Here is a 17,203-nt window from a genome sequence, read left to right as displayed (position 1 = left end):
CCACAGCAAACTATGGCAAGTTCTTAAAGAAATGGGAGTGCCTGGTCACCTCATCTGTCTCCTGAGAAATCTCTATGTGGGACAAGAAGCTACAGTTAGAACTGGATATGAACAACTGATTGGTTCAAAATTGGGAAAGGAGTACGACAAGGTTGTATATTGTCTCCCTGCTTATTTAACTTATATGCAGAATTCATCATGCGAAAGGCTGGACTAGATGAATCCCAAGCAGGAATTAAGATTGCCGGAAGAAATATCAACAACCTCAGATATGCAGATGACACAACCTTGATGGCAGAAAGTGAGGAGGAATTAAAGAACCTTTTAATGAGGGTGAAAGAGGAGAGCGCAAAATATGGTCTGAAGCTCAACATCAAAAAAACCAAGATCATGGCCACTGGTCCCATCACCTCCTGGCAAATAGAAGAGGAAGAAATGGAAGCAGTGAGAGATTTTACTTTCTTGGGCTCCTTGATCACTGCAGATGGTGACAGCAGTCACGAAATTAAAAGACGCCTGCTTCTTGGGAGAAAAGCAATGACAAACCTAGACAGCATCTTAAAAAGCAGAGACATCACCTTGCCGACAAAGGTCCGTATAGTTAAAGCTATGGTTTTCCCAGTAGAGATGTATGGAAGTGAGAGCTGGACCATAAAGAAGGCTGATCGCTGAAGAATGGATGCTTTTGAATTATGGTGCTGGAGGAGACTCTTGAGAGTCCCATGGACTGCAAGAAGATCAAACCTATCCATTCTTAAGGAAATCAGCCCTGAGTGCTCACTGGAAGGACAGATCGTGAAGCTGAGGCTCCAATACTTTGGCCACCTCATGAGAAGAGAAGAATCCTTGGAAAAGACCCTGATGTTGGGAAAGATTGAGGGCACTAGGAGAAGGGGACGACAGAGGACGAGATGGTTGGACAGTGTTCTCGAAGCTACGAACATGAGTTTGACCAAACTGCGGGAGGCAGTGCAAGACAGGAGTGCCTGGCGTGCTATGGTCCATGGGGTCACGAAGAGTCGGACACGACTAAACGACTAAACAACAACAACAACAGCAAACAGCCTTCACACCCAACAGTCTCATGTTAATGTCTCCAACGCTGCTGTTGGACATTTTGCAACAGGATGAGAGTTAAGCATCCTCTGCCACTACCTTGCAACTGGGGAGCTAGGCACTGGAACTCCCAAGGGGGTCAGTTGTCAGTCATCCCTCTCTTTTGTGTGTGGCAGGAAGGCCACAGGGGATATCCAGGCACAGGTATGTTCCACTGTGAGGTACACCTCCTCTTTTCTGCTCTGTGGAACCATACAAATCTGATACAGACAAGCAATTGCTATATGCAGCAAGGAAAGAGATTCTGTACCTGTTAAATTGTACTGGTTCTGCTCTGTGGAACCATACAAATCTGATCTGGACAAGCAATTGCTATATGCAACAAGGAAAGAGATTCTGTACCTATTAAATTTTACTGCTCTGTGGAACCGTACAAATCTGATCTGGACAAGCAATTGCTATATGCAGCAAGAAAAGAGATTCTGTACCTATTTTGTGGGGGATGAGTTTTGGCTGCATGAACCGGGGCTGGACAGCCGCACTGCCATCAGGATGTGGTGTTTGCGTGGGGATGCCATCTGCAGAGAGACTTCCTCTCCAGGATTCTGCTCGGAGCGAGGCGTGGGCAGGGCCCACAAAAAAGGTCATTGGGAATTTGTCGATGAGGTGCCAAGGGTACCATCCCACTTAGTCCTGGCGACAAAGAAATTTTTCAAACTATATATACACGGTTGGTGCAAGTTAGCTGAGGGACTGGCCACCTGTTCTCACCTGGCTTCCTTCCATAGGGTTGCCATATTTCAAAAAGTGAAAATCCGGACAGAAAAGTTGTTGAGCTTTTTTGGACAGAGTAATTGGCCATTTCTGAGGACAAGAAGCTACAGTTAGAACTGGATATGGAACAACTGAGTGGTTCAAAATTGGGAAAGGAGTACGACAAGGTTGTATATTGTCTCCCTGCTTATTTAACTTATATGCAGAATTCATCATGCGAAAGGCTGGGGAGCTAGGCACTGGAACTCCCAAGGGGGTCAGCTGTTGGACATTTTGCAACAGGATGAGAGTTAAGCATCCTCTGCCACTACCTTGCAACTGGGGAGCTAGGCACTGGAACTCCCAAGGGGGTCAGTTGTCAGTCATCCCTCTCTTTTGTGTGTGGCAGGAAGGCCACAGGGGATATCCAGGCACAGGTATGTTCCACTGTGAGGTACACCTCCTCTTTTCTGCTCTGTGGAACCATACAAATCTGATACAGACAAGCAATTGCTATATGCAGCAAGGAAAGAGATTCTGTACCTGTTAAATTGTACTGGTTCTGCTCTGTGGAACCATACAAATCTGATCTGGACAAGCAATTGCTATATGCAACAAGGAAAGAGATTCTGTACCTATTTTGTGGGGGATGAGTTTTGGCTGCATGAACCGGGGCTGGACAGCCGCACTGCCATCAGGATGTGGTGTTTGCGTGGGGATGCCATCTGCAGAGAGACTTCCTCTCCAGGATTCTGCTCGGAGCGAGGCGTGGGCAGGGCCCACAAAAAAGGTCATTGGGAATTTGTCGATGAGGTGCCAAGGGTACCATCCCACTTAGTCCTGGCGACAAAGAAATTTTTCAAACTATATATACACGGTTGGTGCAAGTTAGCTATTAAATTTTATTAGTTGGCATTTGCTGTCTTGCGAGGCAATGGAGTGTGCCTCTTCCTTAGCAGCACCAAAATTACCTCCCTGGGGTGCAAACCAGGGCAGGGTGGATAATAACCCTGCCCAGATGACAAAAACCCCCTCTCCCTTGCTGATATGGTCCAGAGGAAAGCAGAGCAAGGCGTTTGGCACCAGCTTTGCTGCAGGGGTTATTCTTACATAACTGCCTGCTTGTTGATACCAATACATTGGTACCTTGGTTCTCAAATTTAATCCGTTCTGGAAGTCCGTTCCAGATGGTGTGCTTTCCCATAGAAACTAATGCAAAATGGATTAATTCGTTCCAAGCATTTTTAAAAACAACCCTAAAACAGCTATTTAACATGAATTTTATTATCTAATGAGACCATTGATCCATAAAATAAAAGCAATAAACAATTTACTGCAGTCACACAATCAATCAATCAATCAGTAGCTGAACTGGGTTCCACACAGGCACAAAAACAAAACAAAAAAGAGCCTCAAAAGCAAAAACGCAAAATAAATAGCAAAAACAGGCATATATCAGAGTACACTCAAAATGGAATTGTGGCACTCAAATCAGAAGCATAACACTCAAAACGGAGCACGTTCGGCTTCCGAAAAAGATTCGCAAACTAGAACATTTACTTCTGGGTTTGCAGTGTTTGGGTTCCAAGTTGTTTGCGTATCAAGGCGTTTGAGAACCAAGGTACCACTGTAATTCATTTTCAAAAGTATTTTCCCTGTTACATGCCAGAAGGAATAAAGAGCAGAGCTGGTCTGTTTTTGTTGGAAAAACTAGGCATGGAGGAAGGGTTTAATTTCCTCCATGAGTGTACATCACCCCAAGAATGAGATAAGCCAACAGGCGCATGGTCAGCCAATCCAGTTGCTATGGCAACAGCCCAATGCCATCAATATACAGTAAGTGATTCTGGCACATCAGCTCATTGTGTCTGGGGTCTTGTGCTGCGTGTTGGGGTCAGTCTTGTGAAGTGAGGGAGTCTGTCCAGAAGCATTGATTTGGAGTCTGTGTTACATCTTCTGTCAGTGTTTGAAAAAAAGCAAAGGTCGTGACTTCCGTTGTCTCCTCAGCCTGGTCCTCGGACCCTTGTCGGCATAAAAGAGTCCACCAGGAGAGTGTCCTTGCAGAGTATTTTCTGCTTTTATTCTTAAAAGTCTTTATCTGGAAACGACCGACCAACTGTACACACATCAACACTACTGGCTTTCACCAACCAACCCAACCACCACAAACACCCAAACAGATCATTCTATATATACATAAGCATATTGGGGTGTATGGTTGCATGAGTAATGCAGGCTTTGCCAATTCATTATAGGCCGCTGACCCATGCTGACTTAGTTCCTTTTTGAACTTAAGAAACAGCGGCTAATTTTTAAGCCGGAACACCCCTTCTGTTTCTTAGTTACAAAAACCCTCAACAGAGGGACTGGATTATGCTCTCTGCACATGCATAGAAGTATACCACAGGTATGTACTTGGGGAAGCATGTATCCAAAATGAGGTCCTGTTGTCCCCAGGACAATCCTTATGAGGAACGATGCCTTATGAGGAACGGCTTAGGGAGCTGGGTATGTTTAGCCTGGAGAAGAGAAGGTTAAGGGGTGATATGATAGCCATGTTCAAATATATAAAAGGATATCATATAGAGGAGGGAGAAAGGTTGTTTTCTGCTGCTCCAGAGAAGCGGACACGGAGCAATAGATTCAAACTACAAGAAAGAAGATTCCACCTAAACATTAGGAAGAACTTCCTGACAGTAAGAGCTGTTCGGCAGTGGAATTTGCTACCAAGGAGTGTGGTGGACTCTCCTTCTTTGGAGGTCTTTAAGCAGAGGCTTGACGGGCATATGTCAAGAATGCTTTCATGGTGTTTCCTGCTTGGCAGGGGGTTGGACTGGATGGCCCTTGTGGTCTCTTCCAACTCTATGATTCTATGATTCTATGAATCCCAAAATGTACTCTAGAGAAGCCTCCAATCCTCTGGAGCAGATTTTGAGGGTGAACTGGGGGTTACAAGTAAAAAGAGCAGGGAATTCTACCCGCAAGCAGAAGTCTGTTGTGTGAGTGGAACAGCAGCATTGGCTATAGAATCACAGAATCATTGAGTTGGAAGGAACCCAAGGGGCCCCCATCCTCCTGCAAGGCAGGAATCTCAATAAAAGAAAGATAATTATATGCAGTGATGGATTTATGTATAAGCTAGCCCTTATTTTAAAGGGGAAAAAACTGGATGTACATTTCCAAAATATAAGATAAAACACAAACAAAAAAACAAAACAAAACATACAGCAACAGTGTTTTGTGTTGTGTAGGCTCCTATGATGCTAGCCTGCTCCCTAAAATATCACTGGTTTGCTCATTTCTATATATAGGGTGCCTACCTTCTGCACGGAGTGGTTGCATGGCAACATGTGCAAGTGGCTTTAGATACCTATTAGGTCCATAAATTGCCATATAGCATATATTCAACACGAAAAACGGGGACAATTTGTTGTTGACAAAGGACAGCTGGACATATAAAGGGCCCCATTACCTTCAGTAGCTGTGGGTCTCATCAAACCTAAATCCGGCCTTGATCAAATGATTCTCGGTTTCCCACCTGCAAGATTAGCCAAAAGAAGAAAACCCCACAACTGTTGGAGCCAGTCCACAGTTCTAATACAAGGGACGTACATGTGGAATATTACCTGAACCAAGGGGTCAAAGCCCATACTGTACAACTGTCCCATGTGAAGCGGGACACCCAGATTTACTGAAGCTGCTCTGGCTTCTGATACCAATCCCAGATGCCCTGTTTTGGCTCCTATGTTCTGGCTGCACATTTTCCTTTATTTCTTTCCTTTAAAAAAAATTTTCATTGATTTTCGAAGATATAAACATACAACATAAAACAGTACAAAATCCAAATATCAAGATTACTCTGAATCTCCTGACTCCCCCCCCCCCCGATCCCTTTTAAATTCAATTTTCAGCCACATATCAGAACTTATCCAATTTTTCATCTTCCTAAGTTATCTATACGTTCACAAGTGTATTTAAAATCCTGCTAATGTTTTGACCTGCTTACAATGAATTTGTATATACATTATAAATATTTCCCCTTTAAAAAAAAAATTGTCTTCTTGATTCCTGAGCTTCTGGAAGTATGTCTGTTTTGTAGTGGCTGCAATAGTGGCAGAGGAGGAGGACGCAAAGGGAGGGAGGGAGTTGAGGGGGCGGGGCCAGAGTGAGAGGGCGGGGTCTCCATCGAGGTCATGATGATAGACGTGTTGTGTCAATGCAAAGGGGAGCTACAAAGGGTATAAAGAGGCAGGTGGTCCAGGAAGGAGGCAGATGCAGGAGGCAGAAGCCAGGAGGGGAAGACAGCCTGCGAGCGAGATTTGCATGCCCACCAAGATGCCTGAGACCTCTCTTCCAGTCTATATCCTCTGCCTACTCACCTTGTCTTCAGCTTCCTACGTCCAGAACTGGTATTCAGAAGGAAAGAGACCTGACCCAGACAAAGAAATCAGACAGGTGTGTGTGTATGAGCGAGAGAGAGAGAGAGAGAGAGAGAATCTCAGTTGATGCACCTGCAAATCTCAATTGATCTCTGAAAGAAACTGCTTTTCTGCTCCTTTGCTGGTTATGGGGAAATTGTTCCAAAGGAAATTGTTCTACAGGGATGGAGCCCTGCTCCTTATGGAAGAGAGACAGGTGCTGCAACTACTATAGCGAAAGAGTGAAGGAATGTTCACTCAAGGCTGCAGAGATGACCATACCTTTAAAGCAGACATCCCCAAACTTCGGCCCTCCAGATGTTTTGGACTACAATCCCCATAGTCCCTGACCACTGGTCCTGTTAGCTAGGGATCGTGGGAGTTGTAGGCCAAAACATCTGGAGGGCTGCTGCCTGCTTTAAAGGATATTTAAAGTGTGCGCACCCCAAATCCTGGGAATGGCAGTCTACCCCTCACAGAGCTACAATTCTCAGGACCCTTAACAAACTACAATTCCCAGGATTATTTAGGTGCTTTAAAATGTGTTCTGAACACACGGGGTGTGCGCTGCCATAGATTATATGTCTATATGAGAGGGAGATAAGACAGTAAGCATCTTAGGAAAGACTTTAATTTGTGTCTTAGATTGTCAAGAAGATGATGCATCTACATTTATTCGGGCACAATCTCAGAAAGAGGCAAAGCCTCTACTAGTAATGGTGCGGGGATCTCGAAGCACAGCTTTAAACCTTCCATATTCTATATTAAGTTGTGGTGCTCTTCGGAAGAGACCTCCTACGAATGAATGAGGGCAATTCAAAAGAAGTAACCGTTTATGACTGAGGTGCATCAAAGGCATTTCATCCGTGTTAAGCAATAATTGACCCCAAATGTGCCCAGTCAACGACTTCAATCTGTGGGACTGGCACTGTTACAAGCAATCAGCCTTTTAGTGTGGCAACACACAAACTTGGGAACTCCCTGCCTATTGAAATCAGGCAGTTCCCTTTGCTTCATTACAATCAAGCGGGATATAAAATTTGTCAAAGAAGTAAATATTAATTGGTGAGGATCAGCTTGTTGAGCTAAACGTCCACATTTGCACTTGGTTCAAATTAAGATTCCTAGTATAATTGGAGTAAACAGAAAGTCCATTTCTGAACCTTGCTAAAAAAAAAAACGATTCAGAGAGAGGCATATCACTGTGCCTGGTAGATGTGGTGAGGGATATTAAAAAATAAAATGATTAACCAATACAATGTCTGTATGAAATGGGGAGGGGGAGAGCAACATGCACCACCCTGAACTCCTTTGAGAAAAGGTAGGATATAAACCCTGTCATAATAATGATAATGTGCACTAAATTCAGTGTGTCCACCCTGAGTAACATTAAGTGGGATGTCACCCATGGTGTTTACACTTAGGAAAATATGCATAGGACTGTAGCCTCAAATGGTTTTGAAAGGGGAATCAGAGAACTCAATCCTGGGGGGCAGGTCTATGTTAGCCAGCATGGTTAGATGGAACCTCCAGCTTCAGAAGCAGTATACCTCTGATACGCAAGGCAGGGACAGGGATTCCCCTGCTTGTGGGATACCTGGCAGCACCTGGCTTGTTGCTAGAGAATGTTGGTCTGGATGGATTTCCGTGAGCTCTGCTGGATCAGACCAAACACCCACCTAGTTCAGCATACCTGTAGTCACCTTGTCGTAGCCAAACTCAAACTCGGCACCACCTCTCTCTCTCTCTCTCTCTCTCTCTCTCTCTCTCTCTCTCTCTCTCTCTCTCTCTCTCTCTCAGTGCCTCGCCTGTGGTCCTGAAAAGAGTGGACACTGCTTTGCTCCCAATATCTGCTGCGGGGAGGAATTTGGCTGCCACTTTGGCACCTCGGCAACCCAGAGCTGCCAGGAGGAGGATAAGCTGCCTGACCCCTGCATGTCCGGCTGGAAGTGGTGCGGTGAAGAAGGGAGATGTGCACTCTCGCGCATGTGCTGCGGTATCGGTAAGGGTATCTGTGTGCGGGAGATGAAGTTCACCAAGATGGGGTGCTGGAGAGAGGAGGAGGGGGGATGCGAGTCAGAAAAGTCAAGTGGAAAACCACCCCCAAGGCCATCAATCACCTCCTGGCCATCAATCACCTCAGGACGCGCTGCCAGAAAAGCGTAGCTATCTCGCCATAAGCTTCCCATAACCTGTTGTAGTATGTTTGTGGGTCATAAATCCTTTGACCCACAGAGTCTGCCGCCCTTCACGCTTCCTCAGCGGCTCAGCCACACTTCTCTCTTGTCGGACGTTGCAGAGTTCAAAACGCAGCAAGAAATGGCAGCTGTCTGTGTCTTAGTGGTGTCTCAAATAAACAGCTCGACACCAGTGCTTCTTAATCTAACAGAAGTCTTTATTTCTTTAGCATAAATGAACAGAAAATCCTACAGAATCAAGCTGCATGGCTGCAGTGCTTTTCTCTGTCTCTCTCTCAAAAAAACCAAAACCAACTAACACAGAACAAAGGAGAAATGCCCGGATAATCTGGGCAGGCACCCAGTGAATAAGAACGCCTCCTGGAGTGTTAACTCTATACTGTCCAGAATCCCAACACCCCCTCTCGTTCCCATTGACCTGGGTGTGAATCCAACATACAGTTTTATTTTTTTATATAATAATTTTTTATTAATTTTTGTAAAGACAAAACATACGAAACATACAAAATAAGCTCAGTCCCTTCATTTTCCCTCCACCCACAAGACCACTTCTGCCACCAGTGATACCCATGGGCATTGGGAAACAAAGGGATCCATTTTAAGCTGGGTTTGACTTCCCCCCTCCCTCCTCCCCCCTCATCCCCCCCCCTGCCACTGAGAGGACAGGGGCGGAGGATCTCTGAGGTTTGGTTTATCCCCCAGCTAATTCTTCAATGTATCACTTTAATTAACAACAAAACAACAGATAGAAAAAAAAGAAAAAACAAGAAAAAAGGAAAAGGAAAAGGAAAAAATATAAATTCCGTATCTTATTCTCATAACAGTTTGTTTGCGGCTTCCCCGGTTCTCTTCCTCCTGGATTTCCTAACTTCTTCAATTGATTATGGCGGGTTTTCTATTCTAATTCAAAATCTTATTCTTATCATATTAACTTAATCCTCCTCCTTCTTCATGCTGCCCCCCTCCGAGTCCCCTCCTGCCACTAGGGTAACCCGAGGGGTTCAGCAGTCAAAAGGTTCCATTTTTATGTCTGGGTTTCCTTCCACCCCTCCCTCTCCCCTCAAAACACCCCCTGCCACTGGGTGCAAAGAGTAAAGAGAGGGAGCCAGGCAGTTCTCTACCCAAACATCTGTCTGGTCACCAAAAATATTAAACACAAACTCTAACATATTTCCTCAGCCATTCTTCTGCTCCCTCCAGAAAACTCTTAACCCTAAACTTTTAAAATTCTCTCCTTCCCCCCCTCCCAATGTCCCTTCCCCCAATTGGATCAGCATATCCTTTAACAGGCCAAGATCAGAAACCGTCATTCATCCACCAGAAAAGTAACCTTAAACTAAAGTTTTCACCCCACACCAGTTCTTTCCCACTTCCACTTCCAGGCCTTTGCTCCCCCCTCTTCCTGCCTATCCCCCCCCCCTCACTAACTCCACTCCACATTTCAATCCCTCCAGGATTTTCATTTCCATCAATCTTCTCTTCACTTTGCTTCTCCTTGTCGGCCTCGTCTCCTTGTTCAAATCTTTGTTTTTCATCATCCAACACATATTTTTTTTGGTCCCAATCAGTCTCCAAATTATCAAATTGTTGCTCCTCACACACAGTCTCAGTCTCAAAATTGTCCTCTAAATCTTGATCTTGCACCTCATTCTCCATTGCTGTTGGATTCAAACATTGCCGTTCCTTGTAAATATCTTCCCATATTTGTAGATAGTTCAGCACAGCCTCCTGGAAGGCTCAAGAAAACTTTATTTTCATACTTCACTTAACCACAGGCAGACCAGAGATAAGGGCCAAAGGGTACTGGAAAGTTCCTCTCTACCACGTTGTCGGCTCCATCTTGGCTGATCTTCTCCTTTGTCTTTAGCTTCATCACAGTTCAAATTTAAATTCCCATTAAATTACTTCTGAATCCTCTTCAATCAGTTTTTATAATCCACAACAATAAAATCGATTTTCTTACTCCTTTTAGCAATTTGACAGCTTTTGACAGCTGTCAAAACGTCTTCCCCCTTGTTACTGCTGAACCTCAAGGGGTATCAACACCGGGGGCTGGGAAGGTTTTGAAAAGTCTTTCTTTCTCTCGGGTCCACAATCTAGAAAAAACTTTTCTCCCTTCGGCTTGAGGATATTTAATGCGCCTCCCGATTGACCATTTGGAAGAGATCGGCTTCCGTTGTTTTGAAATCTCTTCCTATCTTCAAAATTGAAAATTTTAAAATCCAAATAAAGATTTGACTTACTTTGTAAAAGTCTTTTATTTTCTTGGAAGAATCCGCCGCTTGCAGGCTGAGGACTCGGAGCTTCACTTCAAGGAGGTAAGATGAGACCCAAAAATGGCTCCCGCGACTCCACTCCGCTGGCTCTCGATCGCTCTACGGAGCTCTCGGGCAGCAGAGGAATCGCGTCTGGAGCAGGCAGCTGGGTGCTATGTCACCGGGACTCTCTACCCGGTGTTTTTTCGGGGAGTCCGCTTGCTCTGCGGACTCCCCCCCCCTCCACGAAGCCAGGGACTTCGGAGCGCGAAGTCCCTGCGTCGTACTTCACCAGCGTGACGGACCGGAAGCCCCAACATACAGTTTTAACCCATGTTTAACCCTTCCACAGAACTCTTTGTTTTCCAAAGCTCAAGGGCTTTGTAAAACCGTCAGCAAGGTTTTCTTGGCTAGGACTTAGTTTGATCACATTTGTCCTAACACTCTCACACATGTTTTTGAACCGTATGTCCAAATGCTTGGTCTGTGTTTAAATTGGCCTGATTTTGCCAATTTCAGGCAGGTTTGATTGCCCTCCCACACTGTTATGGGTAGGCAACAATCTTCACATATCTCCTGGACCAGACATGTTTAAAATTCCAGCTCTCTGCATACTCCTGAAAGAGCGCTGAATTCTGCCTCAGTCGACGACGGAGCAATGAGGCTTTGTTTTTTGGAACGCCAGCCAATTACAGAACCTCCAAACATTACAATCATTCCGGGGATTGATTTTCTGTCTGAGGTGTTGGCCCAATCTGCGTCAGCCCAGCATTGAAGCTGTGCATCACCCTGAGCTGACAATTTGAGGCTAAACTCCTTGGTCTCTTGCAGATTCCTAAGGACCCTTTTTACGCCATTCCAGGCCATCATGCTGGGTTTTGCAGCCTCTCGGCTCAGGAGATTGACAGAAAATGCTATGTTGGGCCTGCTCCATTGAGATAGATATAGCAGACTCCCCAGAGCAGATTGAAACACCTCCAGGTTCTCGAACTCTGGCTTTGCCTCGGACTGGGTGTCTTTAAGAAAACACGTCTCCATCGGTGTTTTGACACCTTTGCAATCTGCCATTTTAAACTTTTGCAGCAAGTGCTCTATCTTTGCTCTCTGATTTAGCAAAAAACTGCCATCTTCTTCTCTGTGAATCTGAACCCCCAGGTACATACTCACAGGACCCAATTCTTTGAGTTTGAAGTGCTGCTTCAGCTTCCTTGCAAACTCCAGCACCTGTTTGCTTGTCCTGGCAACTAATACAATGTCATCAATGAAAACAAGAGCTAGTTCCTCGGCTGGCCTGCCCCCTTCAGGTACAGGCAGCCAGACTCTTCTGAAACCCTAGCTTGTTCAGAGTTTCGTCGAGACATGAATTCCAGTTTCTGGCTGATTGTTTCAAGCCATAAATGGAACGGTACCGTCTCCATACCAGTCCTGGCCTATCGCCCTAAAACCCTGGTGGAGGTAACATGTAAATCTCCTCCTGCAGCGGTGAGTTTAAATAGGCAACATCAATGTCAAAATGAGCGACCTCATAACCTCTTTGCGCTGCTACCGCTAAAAGCAATCTCATGGTCTCATTTCTGGCTGTGGGCGTGTACACCTGAGAGTAGTGTAGCCCCAGTCACTGGCTGAAACCTCTTGCCATTATTCTGGCTTTATATTGTGGCTCTCCACTTGTGGTGGGTTTTAACCTGTACACCCAGCGGCAACTCACTGCCTGCTGGCCAGCTGGCAGAGTTGTGAGCATGAAGACTCCTAGAGACTTCATGGCACTAAGCTCCTTTTCCATGGCTTGCTGCCACTTGCTGGATTCTGCCTGAGGTAGTTTCTGCACCTCAGCAAAGCTTTCTGGTTCACACTGAACAAACCCAGCGCACACATTTGCCACTGTGAAACGGTCAGGAGGTTTTGCCTTTGTGGTGCGCTTAGACCGTCTTGTTCGCCCTCTTCTGAACACATTCCAGCTTGTCAATATCTTTCTTAAACTGTGGTGACCAGAGTTGGACACAATTATCCAGGCTGGGTCTGAGCAAGGCAGATAATCCAATAACCCCAGTTGGATCTGTTACTTCCTTTGACCTGGACACTAGACTTCTGTTGATGTAGTCTAGATTGGCATTCACTTTTTTTGCTGCTGCATCAGGCTGTTCTCTCATGGAGCTTGTGGTCTACTAAGACACCAAGATCCTTTTCACATGTACTACAGTCAAGCCAGGTGTCACCCATCCTATATTTGTGCACCTGGTTATTCCTTCTTATGTGTCAAACCTTACATTTGTACCGGAAGATTAAAGCACAGAAGATTAAGCTTGCCAGAAGATTAAAGCACAAAAAAATTCATTTCCCCTCTCCTTTCTTCCACAGAGGGCTGCACCGATGATGCGGAGTGCAAGCGTCCACCGAAGCCCACAGAAAAATAAGAGTCCGAAGAATACCCTAAATAGTGTAAAGAAGACATAAAAATTGGGAGACCAAAATGTAAACACACAACACATAATAAAAGTATTTTATTGCATTGTGTTGCATGTTTTGTCCTGTGTCATTTATGCAGAGAAACACTTGATATTTTCAAATACATGGTGGGGATACTCTGGGCCCCTTAACACTGGTGTTTTATTGCAGCTGTGTTCTGGACACAAATCCACATTGGTAGTGGGTTTCACCTGCTTTAGTTGCTTAGAATAATAGAATCATGGAATTGTAGAGTTGGAAGGGACCACGTGGGTCATCTAGTTCAACAACCCCCTGCATTGCTCATAGTTCAACAACCCCCTGCATTGCAGAGGTTTTTTTGCCCAGGGTGGGAATCTAACCCATGACCCTGAGATTAAGAGTCTCTAGCTCTAACAGCTGACCAATGGTTCTATCTGAACACATTGCTGCTGTCTAGAGGGGCTGCAGCGTAACAACAGCACTGTAAAAAAATAAACCGGAGCATTTGTGGATGAAAAAGTTATGGGATATCCACAGGTAGTAGTGGCAGGACATGCCCTGATTGGAAATGCAAGGGTGGATCTAGACACAGGGGTGGGGGTGGGAGAGGAGAACCCCCCACTCTAAATAAGTCAGGAATTAGATTGTTATAGCAAAAGGGGGGGAATCTGTAGAAATCTGCTCTCTGGCGCCATCTGATGCTGCATGTTTATAGCACATTCAAATCACTGATGTTTAACTAAGGTAGCTGAGTCCCAACTGTGAGTCCACCCCAAAACATTTGCAGGCACAAACAGCATTGATAGTGGAATGGAGTGTGACCACCCTGATAACATCATGTGCACAATTCATCATACATGTGCAATAAAACCAACCTTTGAACTCTGTCTCAGCAAAACCTCTGTGTTACTGTCATAAAGTACTATGGCAAGGGAGGCCGGCAATGCACCACTAGCGTCTTATTTTGGCCTGAGCTTAACGTAATAGGCTCTGAGTCGGACCCCTCCAAGGAACATCCGTACTACAGATTGAAAACGGGTTTAACCCTGGAGCATGTGGGTTGAGGCCCATTGGCTACCCTCACCTGGTTTAGCCGGCCAGTGGAAACCGTACCCTGGGTGTGGCCGCTGTCGCATACTGACAGTTTCTAGGAGCCACAGGTGGGAGCTGAGCGCAGGATGGGGACCAAAGGTGGACAAGCTACCCCAGAAGGAGCATGATGTGTCACCCACCAGATGAACTAACCCTCCCCTAACACACCATGCACCCAACCTGAGTATAAGTGGGTATTAATAATAATATTTTTTTCATTCATTCATTCATTCTTTTCTTCTTTTTTAAGTTTTATTGTAATATTCATAGTACACTCTTATATACATCATATACATTTTGGTATACGTATACAATATTCCATTTCAAACATTGAAAAATAAATATTATTACAAACTCAAAAATTCATCTTGTTATTGTTATTGGTTTTTTTAAATTCCAAATAATTTGCTATGTTTCAAATCTTTATAGTGCATTAAGCTTAAAAAAGGGGGGGAAATATACGGGGGGGGGGGAGAAAAAAAATGAAAGAACAGAAAAATTTGTATATGTATAAAAATAAGAGTAAAAAATAAGAGTAAAAATAAATAAAAAATAAAAAATAAAATGAAATAAAAAATAAAGATTGACTTCCCGTCTGGACTTTAAGTGCATCATATTGGCCTTGACGATATACCTGCTTTTCTCATTGTATTCTTACTTTCATTTTTGTACATCCATATCAGGTCATACCTTCATTTTCCTACGTACTTTATGTTACATTATACATGAGTCATTCTAGCGATTCCATGGAAATCACATCATTATTATTATTTCCTTGTACCACTTTGGGCAGCTCCCAGTAGAAGATAAAAAACATGATAAATAACAGATCACTGGACGCTGCCCTTGTTCTCGGAGTCCCGTACATAGCAGCGACACACATCCGAAAGATATGTGCACACGTTAGCAGAGTCAGAAAAATCAAGATTGTGCAGGAAATGTAGCATCAAGCATTTTATTTACAACAAAGAAAACAAAACAAAAGAATCATGGCATGATGGGAGAGCGCCTTCTCACACAGCCTCTCTGTCTGGGGAGAGCGAATAAAGAGCAGAAGTTGTCGACTTGACTCCACCCACATACACACAGTGGTAAGAAACGTAAACATTGGATCATGTGACCCTTTGCAATAGTTGGCAGTGAAAATACATCAAACATTAAAAACTTCCCTAAACGGGGCTGCCTTCAGATGTCTTCTCAAAGTTGGATAGTTGTTTATTTCCTTGACATCTGACGGGAAGGCATTCCACAGAATCTGCCATGCTGATCTGCCCAGGCAGCAATGGGCCCTCTGAGAGGGGTTCATTGACGCTTTTGCAATTCACATGTTCCTAAAGTCATTCCCTGCTGGTGTCAGGTCTAGGAAGCGTCTTCCTGTGGGGATCGCACTGCAGGGGTGGCGTGGGGGGGCATCTGAGAAGTTGCTCGGAGTTGGGGGGAGTTGTTTGGGCCCCAAACCCCCAAACACTGCAAAACAGTGGGAGGAGGTTTGGTGAGGGTCCACTCACCAATGGGCACTACGTTGGTAGCCCCTGAATTAAAACATGGAGGTAGCAAACAGCCTTCACACCCAAGAGGCTCGTGTTAACGTCTCCAATGCAGCTCTTGGACATTTTGCAACAGGATGAGAGTGAAGCATCCTCTGCCACTCCTTGCAACTGGGGAGCTAGGCACTGCATCTCCCAAGGGGGTCAATTGTCAGTCATTCCTCTCTTTTGTGTGTGGCAGGAAGGCCACAGGGGATATCCAGGCACGGGTATGTCCCGCTGTCAGGTACACCTCTTCTTTTCTGCTCTGTGGAACCATACAAATCCGATACAGACAAGCAATTGCTATATGCAGCAAGGAAAGAGATTCTGTACCTATTAAATTTTACTGGTTCTGCTCTGTGGAACCACACCAATCTGATATGGACAAGCAATTGCTATATGCAGCAAGGAAAGAGATTCTGTACCTATTAAATTTTACTGGTTCTGCTCTGTGGAACCATACAAATCTGATATGGAGAAGCAATTGCTATATGCAGCAAGAAAAGAGATTCTGTACCTATTAAATTTTATTGGTTGGCATCTGCTGTCTTGCGAGACAATGGAGTGTGCCTCTTCCTTAGCAGCACCGAAATTACCTCCCTGGGGTGCAAACCCTGCCCAGATGACAAGACCCCCTCTCAGTCTTCCTGATGTGGTCCAAAGGAAAGCAGAGCAAGGCGTTTGGCACTAACATTGCTGCATGACTGCCTGCTTGTTGGTACCAATACATTGGTACCTTGGTTCTCAAACTTCATCTGTTGCGGAGGTCCGTTCCAGATGGCGCGCTTTCCCATAGAAACTAATGCAAAATGGATTAATTTGTTCCAGGCACTTTTAAAAACAACCCCCAAAACAGCAACTTAAGATGAATTTTACAATTTAACATGAATTTTACGTTCGGCTTCCAAAAAATATTCCCAAACCAGAACATTTACTTCTGGGTTTGCAGTGTTTGGGTTCCAAGTTGTTTGCGTACCAAGGCGTTTGAGAACCAAGGTACCACTGTAATTCGTTTTCAAAAGCACTTTCGCTGTTACATGCCAGCAGGAATAAAGAGCAGAGCTGGTCTGTTTTTGTTGGAAAAACTGGGCCCGGAGGAAGGGTTTAATTTCCTTCATGAGTGTACATCACCCCAAGAATGAGATAAGCCAACAGGCGCATGGTCAGCTAAGCCAGTTGCTATGGTAACAGCCCAATGCCATCAATATACAGTAAGTGATTCTGGCTCATCAGCTCATTGTGTCTGGGGTCTTGTGCTGCGTGTTGGGGTCAGTCTTGTGAAGTGAGGGAGTCTGTCCGGAAGCATTGATTTGGAGTCTGTGTTACGTCTTCTGTCAGTGTTTGAAAAAAAACAAAGGTCGTGACTTCCTTTGTCTCCTCAGCCTGGTCCTCGGACCCTTGTTGGCATAAAAGAGTCCACCAGGAGAGTGTCCTTGCAGAGTATTTTCTGCTTTTATTCTTAAAAGTCTTTATCT

The 17,203-nt window shown here is 44.8% G+C and overlaps 1 protein-coding gene across 1 annotated transcript; it reads left to right on the top strand.

The window, feature by feature from the left end:
* Positions 1 to 6,096: 6,096 nt before the first annotated feature.
* On the top strand, positions 6,097 to 13,194 carry LOC132592674 (oxytocin-neurophysin 1). The gene is made up of 3 exons (XM_060279127.2): positions 6,097 to 6,264; positions 8,028 to 8,229; positions 13,039 to 13,194. The coding sequence occupies exons 1-3, from the start codon at positions 6,133 to 6,135 to the stop codon at positions 13,092 to 13,094; spliced, it is 390 nt and encodes a 129-aa protein (XP_060135110.1). The 5' UTR covers positions 6,097 to 6,132; the 3' UTR covers positions 13,095 to 13,194.
* The last annotated feature ends 4,009 nt before the right edge of the window (positions 13,195 to 17,203 follow it).

Source organism: Zootoca vivipara, chromosome Z1 (assembly GCF_965207765.1).
Source record: "Zootoca vivipara chromosome Z1, rZooViv2.hap1.1, whole genome shotgun sequence".
Lineage (NCBI taxonomy): Eukaryota > Metazoa > Chordata > Lepidosauria > Squamata > Lacertidae > Zootoca > Zootoca vivipara.
Note: the sequence above shows the minus strand (reverse complement) of the source record. Positions and strands in the feature narration are given on the sequence as shown.

Bases quoted from the DNA above. Each gene is read 5' to 3' on its own strand.
- LOC132592674 (XM_060279127.2), top strand. From the start codon at position 6,133: ATGCCCACCAAGATGCCTGAGACCTCTCTTCCAGTCTATATCCTCTGC. The intron at 6,265-8,027 runs GTGTGTGTGTAT...TCTCTCTCTCAG, and splicing joins CAGACAAAGAAATCAGACAG to TGCCTCGCCTGTGGTCCTGA. The intron at 8,230-13,038 runs GTAAGGGTATCT...TTTCTTCCACAG, and splicing joins GCGCATGTGCTGCGGTATCG to AGGGCTGCACCGATGATGCG.